The following is a 12,508-nucleotide window of genomic DNA, read 5'->3' as shown; positions in this document are numbered from 1 at the left end:
CGCTGTTCTTTCCTGTGGGCCCACAGGGAAGCTGCCGGAGGAAGGGCGCTAGACCTTGGGCCGCTAAGGAGACAAGAACATCCACAGGCTCTTATGAGAAAGAGTGAAGGGTGCCGAGAGGGGACTCCTCGGGCCGTGGGAGCCTCACGGTTCTTACCCCTGGACTCCCAGACTGCCAGGGTCCCTTCCTCCAAAGCCCGGTCACCTAAGGCCTGAGTCCCCGGAAAGAGGGAGGAGGGTCGATTTCAAATACCCCCAGCCCCGCCTCTTCCCCCTGCCCTGCTCAGCTTCCTCTCTCTGCGAGGAACACTTTCACTTCCTGCTACTCCAGGCCTCCCCTCGGAGAACAGGTAGGGGCCCCCAGGGACTGAACAGCTGGCATCATCACCCGCCCACTGACCCACTGCCTCCCTGTGGTATCAGGCAGCTGCCGCCATCCCACCCTGCCCGGCACCACCCATCTCCTTCTCCCCTTCTCATGGGACCCAGGCAAGCATCTGTCTCCCTCCCCCCACCCCTCCTGACTGCTCTCCCCTGGCCAGGGCACCTGCTCTCTGTCCCCCACTTCCTAATACCCTGGGCTTCTGGTCAGTGGGCTGATTGATTTGTTTAGCTGTTTATTTTCCATCCCCTATACGCACCCCAAGAAGAATGGAAGCCCCTGGGAGCAGGGGCCTATTCTGCCCATCACCCTTTTCCCCAGGCACCCTTTCACCCTACTCTGGGCCTGTACTCAATAAATATTTGTTGGCTGTATGGGCGCACGGATGGATGGATGGACGCACGGATGGACCTAGGACTCCTACTCCTGGGACTGCTGCAGGGAGAATAGTTTAGAATGCCCACCTTAACTGATAACCCACTGTAGGACTCTCTACCTGGTTAAAAGGGTTGGGGTCCGATGGATAGAGGGACAGATGTGTGATAAAGCAAAAAGAATAACAGTAGAATCTAGGTAGTGGGTATATGGATGTTCCCTGTAAAACTATTTCAGTTTTTCTGAATGTTTGAAATCTCTCATGATAAAACGGTGGGAGAAAATATTTGAGGGCTCCTCTGTGGTCTGGGAAGGGAGGGAGAGGAAATGTTGTATAACATTTGTCACAGTTACAGAGTGCCTGCTATGGGCAGAGCCCTTTTCCGGGCACTGTATTTTGACAAGGGTTGTTAGTTAGCTGGTCCACATTCATAAGGCTGCACCGGATGTTATAATCTGAAATATTACCCTACCGCTTGGTAAATAGCTGTCATTTTGAGTCATCTTCCTCCCCAACTACGTCAAGACTCAAGACTCCTGGGATCCCCAGATCGCCCCACCATCCAGCAAATAAAGAATTAATACCTGGCACAGCAAGGGGTCTCAAGTCCATTCTGATTGGTCAAGGCCTCTGCCATGGGGGTTGTAAATAGACTTATCTTCCTCCCTGCCAGAGGCCAGACCATGGCTCACTGGCCTTCTGCATCCTGAGGATGATGGCACAGCCAGAGGACAAGGCCTCAGCAGGCCCCACCGATGGGGAGAGGTGAGGGCTGCTGGGGCTGTCTCCAACTCTTGCCCCTGAATTCAGAAGCCCCTTCCATCCAGTTCCCACCCGCCACAGGACCCAGAACCCCATCTCTGACCCTTTGCCCCTGGGCTTCCCCTTCCTGTACCTTTGACCCCATCTCAGTGTCCAACTGCCTTCCTCTGTGCCCTGGTCTCCTGGTCCCTGCGTGTCCCAGACTAATCCCATCACAGGCGAATGGAGCAGGTGAGACCCCCTTAAGGGTCCTTGGGACCCCAGAGCCACTCCTTCGCCTTCAGAGGACATGGGGGGTGTGGCAGATCCCAGAGCTGGATGCCCAGGATGCAAAAGCCCTTCTGGAGCTGTGGCCACCAGGGGTAAGTGCTCACAGCCGGGGACCCTCTCTGACCCTCCCCATGACACTCTGAATCAGTTCGGACTCTGCTGGTTGCTAGTGACAAACACAACCCAGACCAGGCAAACTGAAAGGCTACTTATTGATTCAAATGACTGAAAGGCCCAGAAGTAAAAGTAATTTCAGGAATCTCTGGATCCTGAACATCGGACAATGTATACATTTCTCTTCATTCCACTTCTTGGCTTTGTTTTTTGTGTTTCTGTTTTTCCCTTTTTTTGTTTGTTTTTGTTTTGCCACAAGGCTTGTAGGGTCTTAGTTCCCTGACCAGGGGTTGAACCTGGGCCCTCAGCAGTGAAAGCGCAGAATCCTAACCATTGGACCGCCAGGGAGTTCCCTTGGCTTTGCTTTAAACTGCAGGGAATTCTAAATATTTGGGGATGCAAGTAAACACTTGTTCTATAATAGCTTAGATAAATAGGCATTTTTCTTTCTAACATAACCAGAAAGGTAGCTGCAGGCTCCAGTTCTGCTCCTCGGGTGACATCAAGGCCATCTTCTCTGCAATTCTCCTGGACTTCCCTCATGGTCATCCAGTGGCTGCCCCAGACCCAAGCACATGTGTGCATTCCAGGCAGGAGGAAGGAGGAGAGGAGGCACCAGTTGCATTTTTTTCTTTTACTAGGAAAAACAAAAGCCTTCACAATTGATTCAGAATATACGGATAAGGCCCAGGTAGCAACATTTTTAAAAGCTCACCTGGGAGTTATACAGAGGTGAGAACCACTGACTACATCAATTATTATCCATCTTCTATGGCTGGGCCTATTAATGCCCTGAATAAAGCTGGAGTTCTGCAAGGAATAGGGGATAGATCTGGATAAAGCAACTAACAGGTATACCACAGTTTCCTCCTCAGGGGGCTTTCTCTTTGTAGTGAGAGAGATGGCTGGCCCCAGCTCAGGGCCACATCTCACCAGCTTAGCAACCCCAGTGTAAAAAGAGGCCTCTTTCCAAAGAGCTCCAGCAAAAATCCTGTGGAAGATTTCTGTTGGCTGAGCTTGGTTCACGTGCCCATCTCTGAACCAATCACAGTGGTCAGAGAACACTGTCAATCCTATTGGCTAGGTCAGGTCATGGACCCACCCCTAGGGCTTGATGGAGAGTTAGTCACCCACAGGACCTAGAGTAGAGAGTGGAGTAGAGAGTTTTCTAAATGAAATTTGAGGTGTGGAGCCCAAAATAAGGGCAATGGATGCTAGGCAGGCATAAATCCTCTTCAAGCTGAACTTTGCCTCCATTCCCCCAGAGTTTCCTGGTCACAGGACATGATCCCAGACAGGTCCTTGTGTTGAGGACAGGACCTTCACCAGGGGAAATCAACACCTACCAGATCCAGAAGCTTCCTGGAGGTGAGGAGCCTATGTCCCCAAGTTTCCAGTCCACAGCAAATTTATCACCAAGATTGGTCAGTTTTAATTCTAAAATATCTCCTGAATCTTCCCAATCCTCTCTACCTCCATCACCCTAATCCTAGCCACCATCACCTCTTGCCCAGACAATTTCAGTAGCCTCCTCTCTGGTCTCCCTGCTCCCACCCTTTTCTTCCATTCTGAACAGAGCAGCCAGAGTGATATTTTCAAACATCAATCAGATGTTATACATTCCTGCCCTAAACCCTGCAAAGGACATGCAACCTCTTTAGATAAACATTAAACTCCTTACAACCCATCATGGCCTATAAGGTGATGAATGATTAGCTCCTGCCCACCTCTCCATCTACAGCCCTTCATTCTCTCTACTCTAGACACACTGTTTTCTCTGTTCCTTGAGCATGCTAAATGTGTCCCAACTTCAGGGCCTTTGTATTTGTTTTTCCCGCATGAATGCCCTTCCTTGAATGGTTAGTTTAGTCTCCATCCTTTAGGCCTCTGTAGAAATGTAATCTTCCTTGACCACCACAGCTAATGAGAGCCCTGGTCACTTTCAATCACTCCATTTCATTCATAGCACTCAATACATTATACACTTATCTTTATTTGTTTACTCATTCATTTTTGTCTCCCTGCACTAAAAGGTAAACTACAGGAAGACAGAGAATGTATCTGCCTTTTGACAACTGTATCCCCAGTGCCTGAAAATGAATAGGTGCTCAATAAATATTTGTCTAATGAATGAATCCTATTTGGTAGCATAAGTGGAATGCAAGCATAAAGTCACAGGAGAAGATAGGGACTGCAAGGGTAGACATTTCCCTGTTCTGAAGGTTCTTGGGGGGACCTGCAGGACTGGGGAAGAGAGAGTCCCAGGGAAAAGAAGCTGCTGCCCCTCAAGTTGTCTAACTTGTTCCTCCTTGCCCTCTCCCCCCAGGTGTGTCTCTGGAGTCCTCTAACCTCTGCATGTCAGACCTGCCCCATCTCCTGGCCTTCCTATCAGCCAGCAGGTACAGGTCACCCTTCGAAAGGGCTAAGGGGGATCCTTCCCTATGATACCTCACCCATATTGTGACTCCTCATTTTTTCTCAGGGATGTTTTGCCCAGAACACTGCTCTTGCCCCCTCCCACTCTAGGGCCTGGAGACCAAAACACAGGTGAGGCATGATTCTCTAATGGAGGAAGAGGCCACATTTCCACCTCCTTAGTCCAGGAGGATGGTACTTGAGGGACCAAACTACAGGGTTCGAGGGAGGATAAGGCTGGGGTTTGAGAAAGTTGCGGGGGAGGGGGGGTGTTGTGGTGCTCGACTCCTGGGCCTGATTGTGCCAGGGACCTTGGTGCCAGGGACCAAGCCTCAGTTCTTCCAGTAACGAAGCTGGACACTAAGTCTCCAAGGCTGGCCCCTTGGACACCTGGGACACCTCACTTCTGCTGGCCCCCAGGTGCTCTGCAGATTGGCAGCATCCAACTCAACACCTCAGGGAGGGTGTACTTTGCGGTGAACAAGCTCTACCTGGAGACCCACAGAGGGTGGGAGATGGAGCAGACGCCCCCAGAGACAACTCCAGAGACTGCCGACAGACATGGTCCAGGTTAGATGAGCAGGGCCCTGGGCCCCTGAGGGATGAAGGAGCTGCCGCCGCTGTTTTGTGGAACTCAACCCTCTCTCCCCATCAGCCCCCAGGAACCCAGCCCCTCACCAGGTCTCCTGGGTGGAAGGCCCACTCAGCCCAGAAGTACACCATCCTAGGCCAGCTCTGGCCAGCCCGGTGGAAGAGAAGGAGGAAGAGGAGAAGGAGAAGGACGACTACAAAGACGAGGAAGAGGGAGCTGAGGATGCGCTCACGCAGCACATCCAGGCTCTAGCCAGGGCCCGGAGCAGCTACGTGGCCAGGCAGTTCCAGGGCTTTCGGGTGCGCCTCGCCTCAGAGGCTGAAGGTCCCCACAGGCCTGGGGACCCGGCCACAGAGCTGCTTCAGGATATGCGGCATCTCCTTGCTAACCTCCAAGATCGCTTAGCAAAGGACCCCGATGTCAGGGCTGTCTTTGAGAGCAGGGCGCCCGGGGCCCCCCAGAAGCACGAGGATCTAGGTAATGAGGAGGGCTGAGAGGGAACTTAAGGCCACTCTCCCAACCTGCACAGGTTCACGTTTGCCATCTCTTGGCCCTACATAGGTGTTCACACCCAACTTCCTTCTCTCCGTCTGCGTGCACATCTGTTTCCTTTTCTACTCACGCGCCCTTTCCTACATGTAGTAATACCTATTCTGTTCACCACTGCTCCATCTCACACATGTGTGACAGCCATACTCTCTCTCCCACGCGCTCGTTCACACCCAGGCTCCTTCTTCCACACGTGCTCACACCTAAGTCTGCACAAGTGGGTGGCCACAGGCTAGGAAGGTGTTGCGGTTGGCGAGGGTGGGTCGCTGGAGAGAGAGGGTAGGCGTGGGTCAGCCCGGCGACGCTTCCTTCACCCGTCTCAACCCCTGCAGGCCCCGCGGTGGAGGCGGCCCTGTGCCGGGCGGTGCTGGCGCCTCTGAAGCCGGCCCTGTGGACTCGACTCCGCACGCTCCGCGCCCCAGCTCTGCGGCAACTGCGGCGGCGACAGATAGCCCTGCGGGCGGAGGCCGGGCCTCCGGGAGCTCAGGGGGCGGGGCATGAGAGGCGGGGCCCCGTCCCCACCCTGCGAAGCCGCATCCACGCGCGCTTGGCGCGCCTCCACTCAGCCTGCGCCCCGCGCCGCAAGGTGTCGCTCCTGCTGGCGGTGTGCAATGACGTCTACGAGGGCCTGGCTCGGGACGAAAACCGAGGTAAAGGAGGAGTCTTGAGTCTACCTGAATGTGGAGTGGCTTGAGGGTTACGGGAGCCAGGTAGGAGGCTCCTGTGCACACGTCGAGGGCAAGATGGCATGCTCTAGCAGGAGGCGTCTACGCGGGCCGGGGGAATCCAGTAAGGGGCGTTTGCATGCCCGGCAAAGTGGAAGGGCAGCTAGCCCTCGCGGTCCTGGGGATCGGATGGAAGGTGCCTGCACGCCCCGTCCGCCCCAGAGCCTGTCCTCCGGCTCCCCTAGAGCCCCTGGGGGCCGACGCCTTCCTGCCAGCGCTAACAGAGGAACTAATCTGGAGTCCGGACATTGGGGAGACTCAGCTGGACGTGGAGTTTCTCATGGAGCTCTTGGATCCGGACGAGCTACGGGGAGAGGGTGACGCCCCAGCCCCAGAACGCCGGGACCCAAGAGGGGGCGCCCTAGGCCGCCCGCCTGCAGCGGGAGGGAAGGCGGGCAACCTGCAGGGGGCCTGCAGGCGGCCAGGGAACCTGAGGGGGCTGCGCTGACCTCCCCTTCTTGCCCCTAGCCGGGTACTACCTGACCACGTGGTTTGGGGCCCTGTACCACATTGCCCACTACCAGCCCGACACGGGCCGCGCGCCCCAGGGGCTCAGCTCTGAGGCCCGGGCCTCCTTGCGCCAGTGGCACCGCAGGCGGACGCTGCATAGACAGAGCCCCATCGAAACCCAGGTGATCGCCCCTCTGGCCCGCGGGTGGAGGGGAGGGCTGGATCTGTTGCCTTTCTGACCCAGGCTCCTGCCTCTCCCCACAGGCCAAGCTGCCCTTTGAGGAACCATGGGCAATAGAGATTGTGCAAGAGGCCAATGATGATTAGAATCTCAAACCCTTCTGCTCCGCAAGCAAGATTCGGGAGGCACCTAGGGCAGCACCAACTTCTGACCCCTGTAATTTAGACTGGAGGCAGCAAGAAGGAGGGGTTCCCAGGAAAAGGAACCGGGTCTGAGGGAAGACCTCTGAGCCTTTGCATTGGCTGTCCCTGCTTCCTGGAATGCCATTCCCGAATATCCACACTGCTCCTTCCCTCCCTTCCTTCAGGTCTTTAGGCAGATGTCACCTTCTCAGTGAGGCTCTCTTCCAGACACCCCTGTCTAAAACCACAGCTTCTCTGGCTTGACCCTCTCTGTGGTAAACAGAATAATGCCCCCCCAAGATGTTCACCTCCTAATCTCCATAATCTGTGAATATGTTACCTTACGTGGTAAAAGGGACTTTACAGATGTGATTAAATTAAGGATCTTGGACTTCTCTGGTGGTCCAGGGGTTAAGACTCCGCGCTTCCACTGCGGGGGCTGCGGGTTCGATTCCTAGTGCTGGAAGTTCCGCATACCGTGGGGTGCGGCCAAAAAAAAAAAAAAAATTAAGGGTCTTGCGATGGGAAGATTACCCTGGATTCAGGTGGGCCCGATGTAATCCCCAGGGTCCTTATAAGCGGGAGGCAGTGGGGTCAGAGTCAGAGGAAGAGATATGATGATGCAAGCAGAGGTCGGAGTGATGTGTCCAGGAGCCAAACAATGTAGGCCTCCTCTAGAAGCTGAAAAAGACAAGGAATGGATTTTCCCCTGGAACCTCCAGAAGGAACTCAGCTTTCGATTTTGTTTTATTTTAATTAAAGTATAGTTAATTTACAATGTTGTGTTAGTTTCAAATGTACAGCAAAGTGATTCAGTTATGTATATATATATTCTTTTTCAGATTCCTTTCCATTATAGGTTATTACAAGATATTGAGTATAGTTCCCTGTGCTATACAGTAGGTCCTTGTTGTTTACCTATTTTATGTATAGTAATGTGTATATATTAATCCCAGACTCCTAATTTATCTCTCCCTCCCTACCTCTGCTATCCCTTTTGGTAACCATTAGTTTGTTTTCTATGTCTGTGAGTCTATTTCTGTATTGTAAATAAGTTCATTTGCATTTTTTTTTTTTTTGGATTCCACATATAAGTGATACCATATGACATTTGTCTTTCTCTGTCTGACTTACTTCACTTAATATGATAATCTCTAGGTCCACTCAAGTTCAGCCTTTGATTTTAGACCCTAAGACATATTTTGGACATCTGACCTTTAGAACTGCAATAGATAATAAATGTGTGTTTTTTTAAGCCACTAAGTTTGTGGTAATTTGTTACAGAAGCCATAGGAAACACTCCCTTACCCTGATCTTTATTTTTTTCCATAGAAGCTTTCACTTCCAATCATTCCATATAATATACTTATTTACTGTGTTAATTGTCCATAATCTTCTCCCTCCCCTTAGGACAGTGCTGTCCAATAGAAATAGAAATAGAATACAAACTACACATGTAATTCTAAATACTCTCATAGCTACATTTAAAAATAACTGAAAAGAAACAAGTGAATTTAACTTTAATAACATATCTGATTTAACCCATTATATCACTTCAACATGTAATCAATATTTTTGAATTATTGAGATATTTAACATTCTTTTTGTGTGTATCCTAAATCTTCAAATTCCAGTGTGTTTTACACCGCAACACATCTCAAGTGCTCAATAGCCACTCAGGGCCTGTAGCTACTATTTTTAGACAGTGAGTACAGCCTTAGAACGTCAGCTCCAGGAGGCTAGGGATCTCTGTTTTGTTCATAGCTGTATCCTCAGTGCCTAGACAAATGCCTGGCACACAGTAGGTGTTCAATAAATACTTGCTGAATGATTCAATGAACAAATTTTCTGTGGTAGGCTGAAAATGGCTCCCCGCAAAGATATCCGTGTCCTAATCTCTGGAATCCATGAATGTTACCTTATTTGGAAAGGGGTCTTTGCAGATGTTATCAAATTAAGGATTTTTTTTTTTTTTTGCACGCCCTGAGGCTTGCGGGATCTTAGCTCCCAGACCAGGGATTGAACCTGGGCCCATGGCAGTGAAAGCGCTGGGTCCTATCCACTGGACCACCAGGGAAGTCCCAAATTAACGATTAAAATGGAGGGATTATCCTGGAATATCGAGGGGGGCTCTAAATGCAACCACATGTGTCCTTATAAAAGGAAGGCAAAGGAAGACTTGACACAAACAGGAGAAGGCAATATAAAGGCAGAGCAGAGAGAGATCTGAAAATGTTGGCCTTGCAGATTGGAGTGACGTGGCCACAAGCCAAGGAACACTTTCCAGAAGCTGGAAGAGGCAAGGAACGGAGCTTCCAGAACAAGTGTGGCCCAGCTGACACCTTGATTTCAGCCCAGTGATACTGATGTCTAATTTCTGGCCTCTGGAACTGGAGGAGAATAAATTTCTGTTGTTTTAAGCCACCGAGTTCGTAGTCATTCGTTACATCAGCCCCAGGAAACTTACAGAGTCTCAGCACTATTAATGAAAAGGCAAAGTAAGAGTAGAATTAATACTCAACTCAACCTCATTCCAGCAACAAGGACATTCATCTACTAGAAAAATAGGAAAATCCCTCTTAATCCATCTAATGAAGAGATGCATTGCCATTAAAATTTTACATTTTATAATGATCAAAATGCTGTAATTTTAGATGTCAACTGAAAAATGTCCCAGGGAATAGAGTTTTTTCACAATTGTTTTTGAAAGCCAAGAACCTTGAGGATGGCTGCGTTGGGCAGTGAAGCAGGAAGCAGGGATTGGAGAGACTGCAGGATACAGTCTCTGATCTTATGTTCATACAGCACCGAGGGGGGTGGCCAGACCCCAGGAGATGGGAGGGGTCATCTCTTGTAAGAAGGAGCTGACCTCCAGGGCAAGCAGGGCATCAAGAATTTCATTGATTTGTTATGTGTTTATGTATGTATGTATGTACGTATGTATTTATTTATTTTTAAATTGTAGCAGAAACATAATTTATGCTCTTACCTTTTTTTAATTTTTATTTATTTATTTTTGGCTGTATTGGTTCCTCGTTGCTGCGGGCGGACTTTCTCTAGTTGGGGCGAGCAAGGACCAGTCTTCGTTGTGGTGCGCGGGCTTCTCACTGCGGTGGCTTCTCTTGTTGCGGAGCACGGGCCCTAGAGCACGCAGGCTTCAGTAGTTGTGGGTCGCGGGCTTAGTTGCTCCGCAACCTGTGGGATCTTCCCAGACCAGGGCTCGAACCCATGTTCCCTGCATTGGCAGGCGGATTCTTAACCACTGCGCCACCAGGGAAGTCCCTACACTTTTCTTTTCTTGTTTGTTTTTGTTTTTTGGCCATGCCGCATGTGGTATCTTAGTTCCCCGACCAGGGATGCGACCCGTACCCACTGCACTGGAAGCTCAGAGTCAACCACTGGACCACCAGGGAAGTCCCCCATCTTACTTATTTTTAAGTGTGCAGTTCAGTAGTATTAACTATATTCACATTGTTGTGTAACAGATCTCTGGAACGTTTTCATCTTTTAAATCTGAAACTACCCATCGAACACAGCTCCTATTTCCCCTTCCCCCCAGCACCAGGCAACCACCGTTCTAATTTCTGTTCCCATGATTTTGACAACTCTAGATATCTCATGTAAGTGAAATCATACAGCATTTGTCTCTTGGTGAACTGGTTTATTCACTAAGCATAAAGTCCTCAAGCCTCATCCATGTTGTAGCATAGGACAGGATTTCCATCTTTTAAACTTTTCTTTTTCTTCTTTCTTTCTGGCTGTACCACGCGGCATGCGGGATCTTAGTTCCCCGACCAGGGATCGAACCCATGTCCCTGGTAGTGGAAGCGTGGAGTCATAATTGCTGGACCACCAGAGAAGTCCCCCATCTTTTAAAAGACTGAATAACATTCCATTGTTTGTATATACCACATTTTGTTTATCTAGTCATCCTTCTGTGGACAATTGGGTTGCTTCCACCTCTTGACTATTGTGAGTAATACTGCAATGAACAAGAGGGTGCAAATATCTTTTTTGAAATCTTGCTTACATTTCTTTTGGATATATACCCAAAAGTAGCATAGCCAGATCATAAGGTAATTCTATGTTTAGTTTTTTACAACAGTTTTTAATTCAATTAAAATTAATTTTTTAACAGTTTATCTCTAGGCTGTTTTCCTTAACAGCTGCACCACTTTACAATCCCACCACGAATGCCCAAGGGTTCTGATTTCTCTACGTCCTTGCCAACACTTATTTTCTCTTTTTTGGATAGTAGCCATCCTAATGGGTGTAAGGTGATATCTCATTGTAGTTTTGGCTTGCGTTTTCCTAATGATTAGTGATGTTAGGCATCTTTTCATATGCTTGCTGGCCATTTGTACATCTTCTTTGGAGAAATGTTTATTCAACTCTTTTGCCCATAATTAAATTGAGTTATTTGTTTTGCTGTTGTTGTTGAGTTGTAGAAGCTCTTGATATCCTGCATGAGTATGTCTTGTGGACAGCCCCACTTGCTGGATTTGTCTGATGTTTCTTCACGATTAGATTCCAGTCCTGCAGTTAAATGAAGAATACTGTGTAGGTGATGCTGGATCCTTCTCAGTACCTCCCATCAGGCCCCCCGTGATCTGTGATGCTAAGTTTGCCCGTTGAGTTAAGGGGTATATTAGTTTGATTGGGCTGCTGTAACAGAATGCCACAGACTGGGTGGTTAAAGAACGGAGATTTGTTTTCTCATGGATCTGGAGGCTGGAAGTCTATTAAGGTGTCAGTAGGGCTGATTTCATTCTGAGGCCTCTCTCCTTGGCTTGGAGATGCCCATTTTCTCCCTTTGCTTCATATGGTCTTTTTTTTTTTTTTTTTTAAAGATTTATTGATTGATTGATTGATTGCTATGTTGGGTCTTCGTTTCTGTGCGAGGGCTTTCTCTAGTTGCAGCAAGTGGGGGCCACTCTTCATCGCGGTGCGCGGGCCTCTCACTATCGCGGCCTCTCTTGTTGCGGAGCACAGGCTCCAGACGCACAGGCTCAGTAGTTGTGGCTCACGGGCCTAGTTGCTCCGTGGCATGTGGGATCTTCCCGGACCAGGGCTCGAACACGTGTCCCCTGCATTAGCAGGCAGATTCTCAACCACTGCGCCACCAGGGAAGCCCCATATGGTCTTTCTTTTGTGTGTGTCTGTGTCCTAATCTCCTCTTCGTATAAGGACACCACTCACATTGCATCAGGGCCTGCCCATATGATTTCATTTTCACTTAATCACCTCTTAAAGGCTCTTTCTCCAAATATAGTCACATTCTGAGGTACTGGGGGTTAGGACTTCAACATATGAGTTTGGTGGGGGCACACAGTTCCGCCCATAATAGGAAGTGACTGTCAGATCTCTTCCCATTTGAATTATGATGTTGTCCGTGGGTGGTACATTGAGACCCTGTGAATAACCTGTCCCCCAACAACTTTTTTACCCAATGCTTTCAGCACCTCTTTTTGATCCTTGCTGAATCATTGGATTTATTTGTACTATTATAT

The 12,508-nt window shown here is 49.4% G+C and overlaps 1 protein-coding gene across 4 annotated transcripts; it reads left to right on the top strand.

Annotated features, from left to right (window-relative positions):
* Positions 1–129: 129 nt before the first annotated feature.
* Positions 130–11,828, top strand: RINL (Ras and Rab interactor like). 4 transcript variants are annotated; one of them, XM_082366739.1, is made up of 11 exons: positions 130–1,523; positions 1,723–1,882; positions 3,170–3,272; positions 4,231–4,303; positions 4,387–4,451; positions 4,740–4,889; positions 4,975–5,388; positions 5,793–6,110; positions 6,371–6,502; positions 6,654–6,817; positions 6,900–11,828. In XM_082366739.1, the coding sequence occupies exons 1-11, from the start codon at positions 1,471–1,473 to the stop codon at positions 6,960–6,962; spliced, it is 1,695 nt and encodes a 564-aa protein (XP_082222865.1). In that variant the 5' UTR covers positions 130–1,470; the 3' UTR covers positions 6,963–11,828. The 4 variants fall into 4 exon arrangements, with proteins under 4 accessions (XP_082222865.1, XP_082222864.1, XP_082222866.1 ...); XM_082366738.1 differs by having other exon boundaries at positions 130–1,882; XM_082366741.1 differs by lacking the exons at positions 130–1,523; positions 1,723–1,882 and adding an exon at positions 2,590–2,636.
* Positions 11,829–12,508: the final 680 nt, after the last annotated feature.

The sequence above is a fragment of the Balaenoptera borealis genome (genome assembly GCF_965194805.1).
Source record: "Balaenoptera borealis genome assembly, chromosome: 19".
NCBI classification, from domain to species: domain Eukaryota; kingdom Metazoa; phylum Chordata; class Mammalia; order Artiodactyla; family Balaenopteridae; genus Balaenoptera; species Balaenoptera borealis.
The sequence above is the reverse complement of the archived record's forward strand: the minus strand, read 5'-3'. Positions and strand labels throughout refer to the sequence as shown.

Coding starts and splice junctions, on each gene's coding strand:
- RINL (XM_082366738.1), top strand. CDS start 1,514: ATGGGGAGAGGTGAGGGCTGCTGGGGCTGTCTCCAACTCTTGCCCCTG. Junction 4,452..4,739: donor GCCTGGAGACCAAAACACAG/GTGAGGCATGAT, acceptor GCTGGCCCCCAG/GTGCTCTGCAGATTGGCAGC. Junction 6,818..6,899: donor AGAGCCCCATCGAAACCCAG/GTGATCGCCCCT, acceptor CTCTCCCCACAG/GCCAAGCTGCCCTTTGAGGA.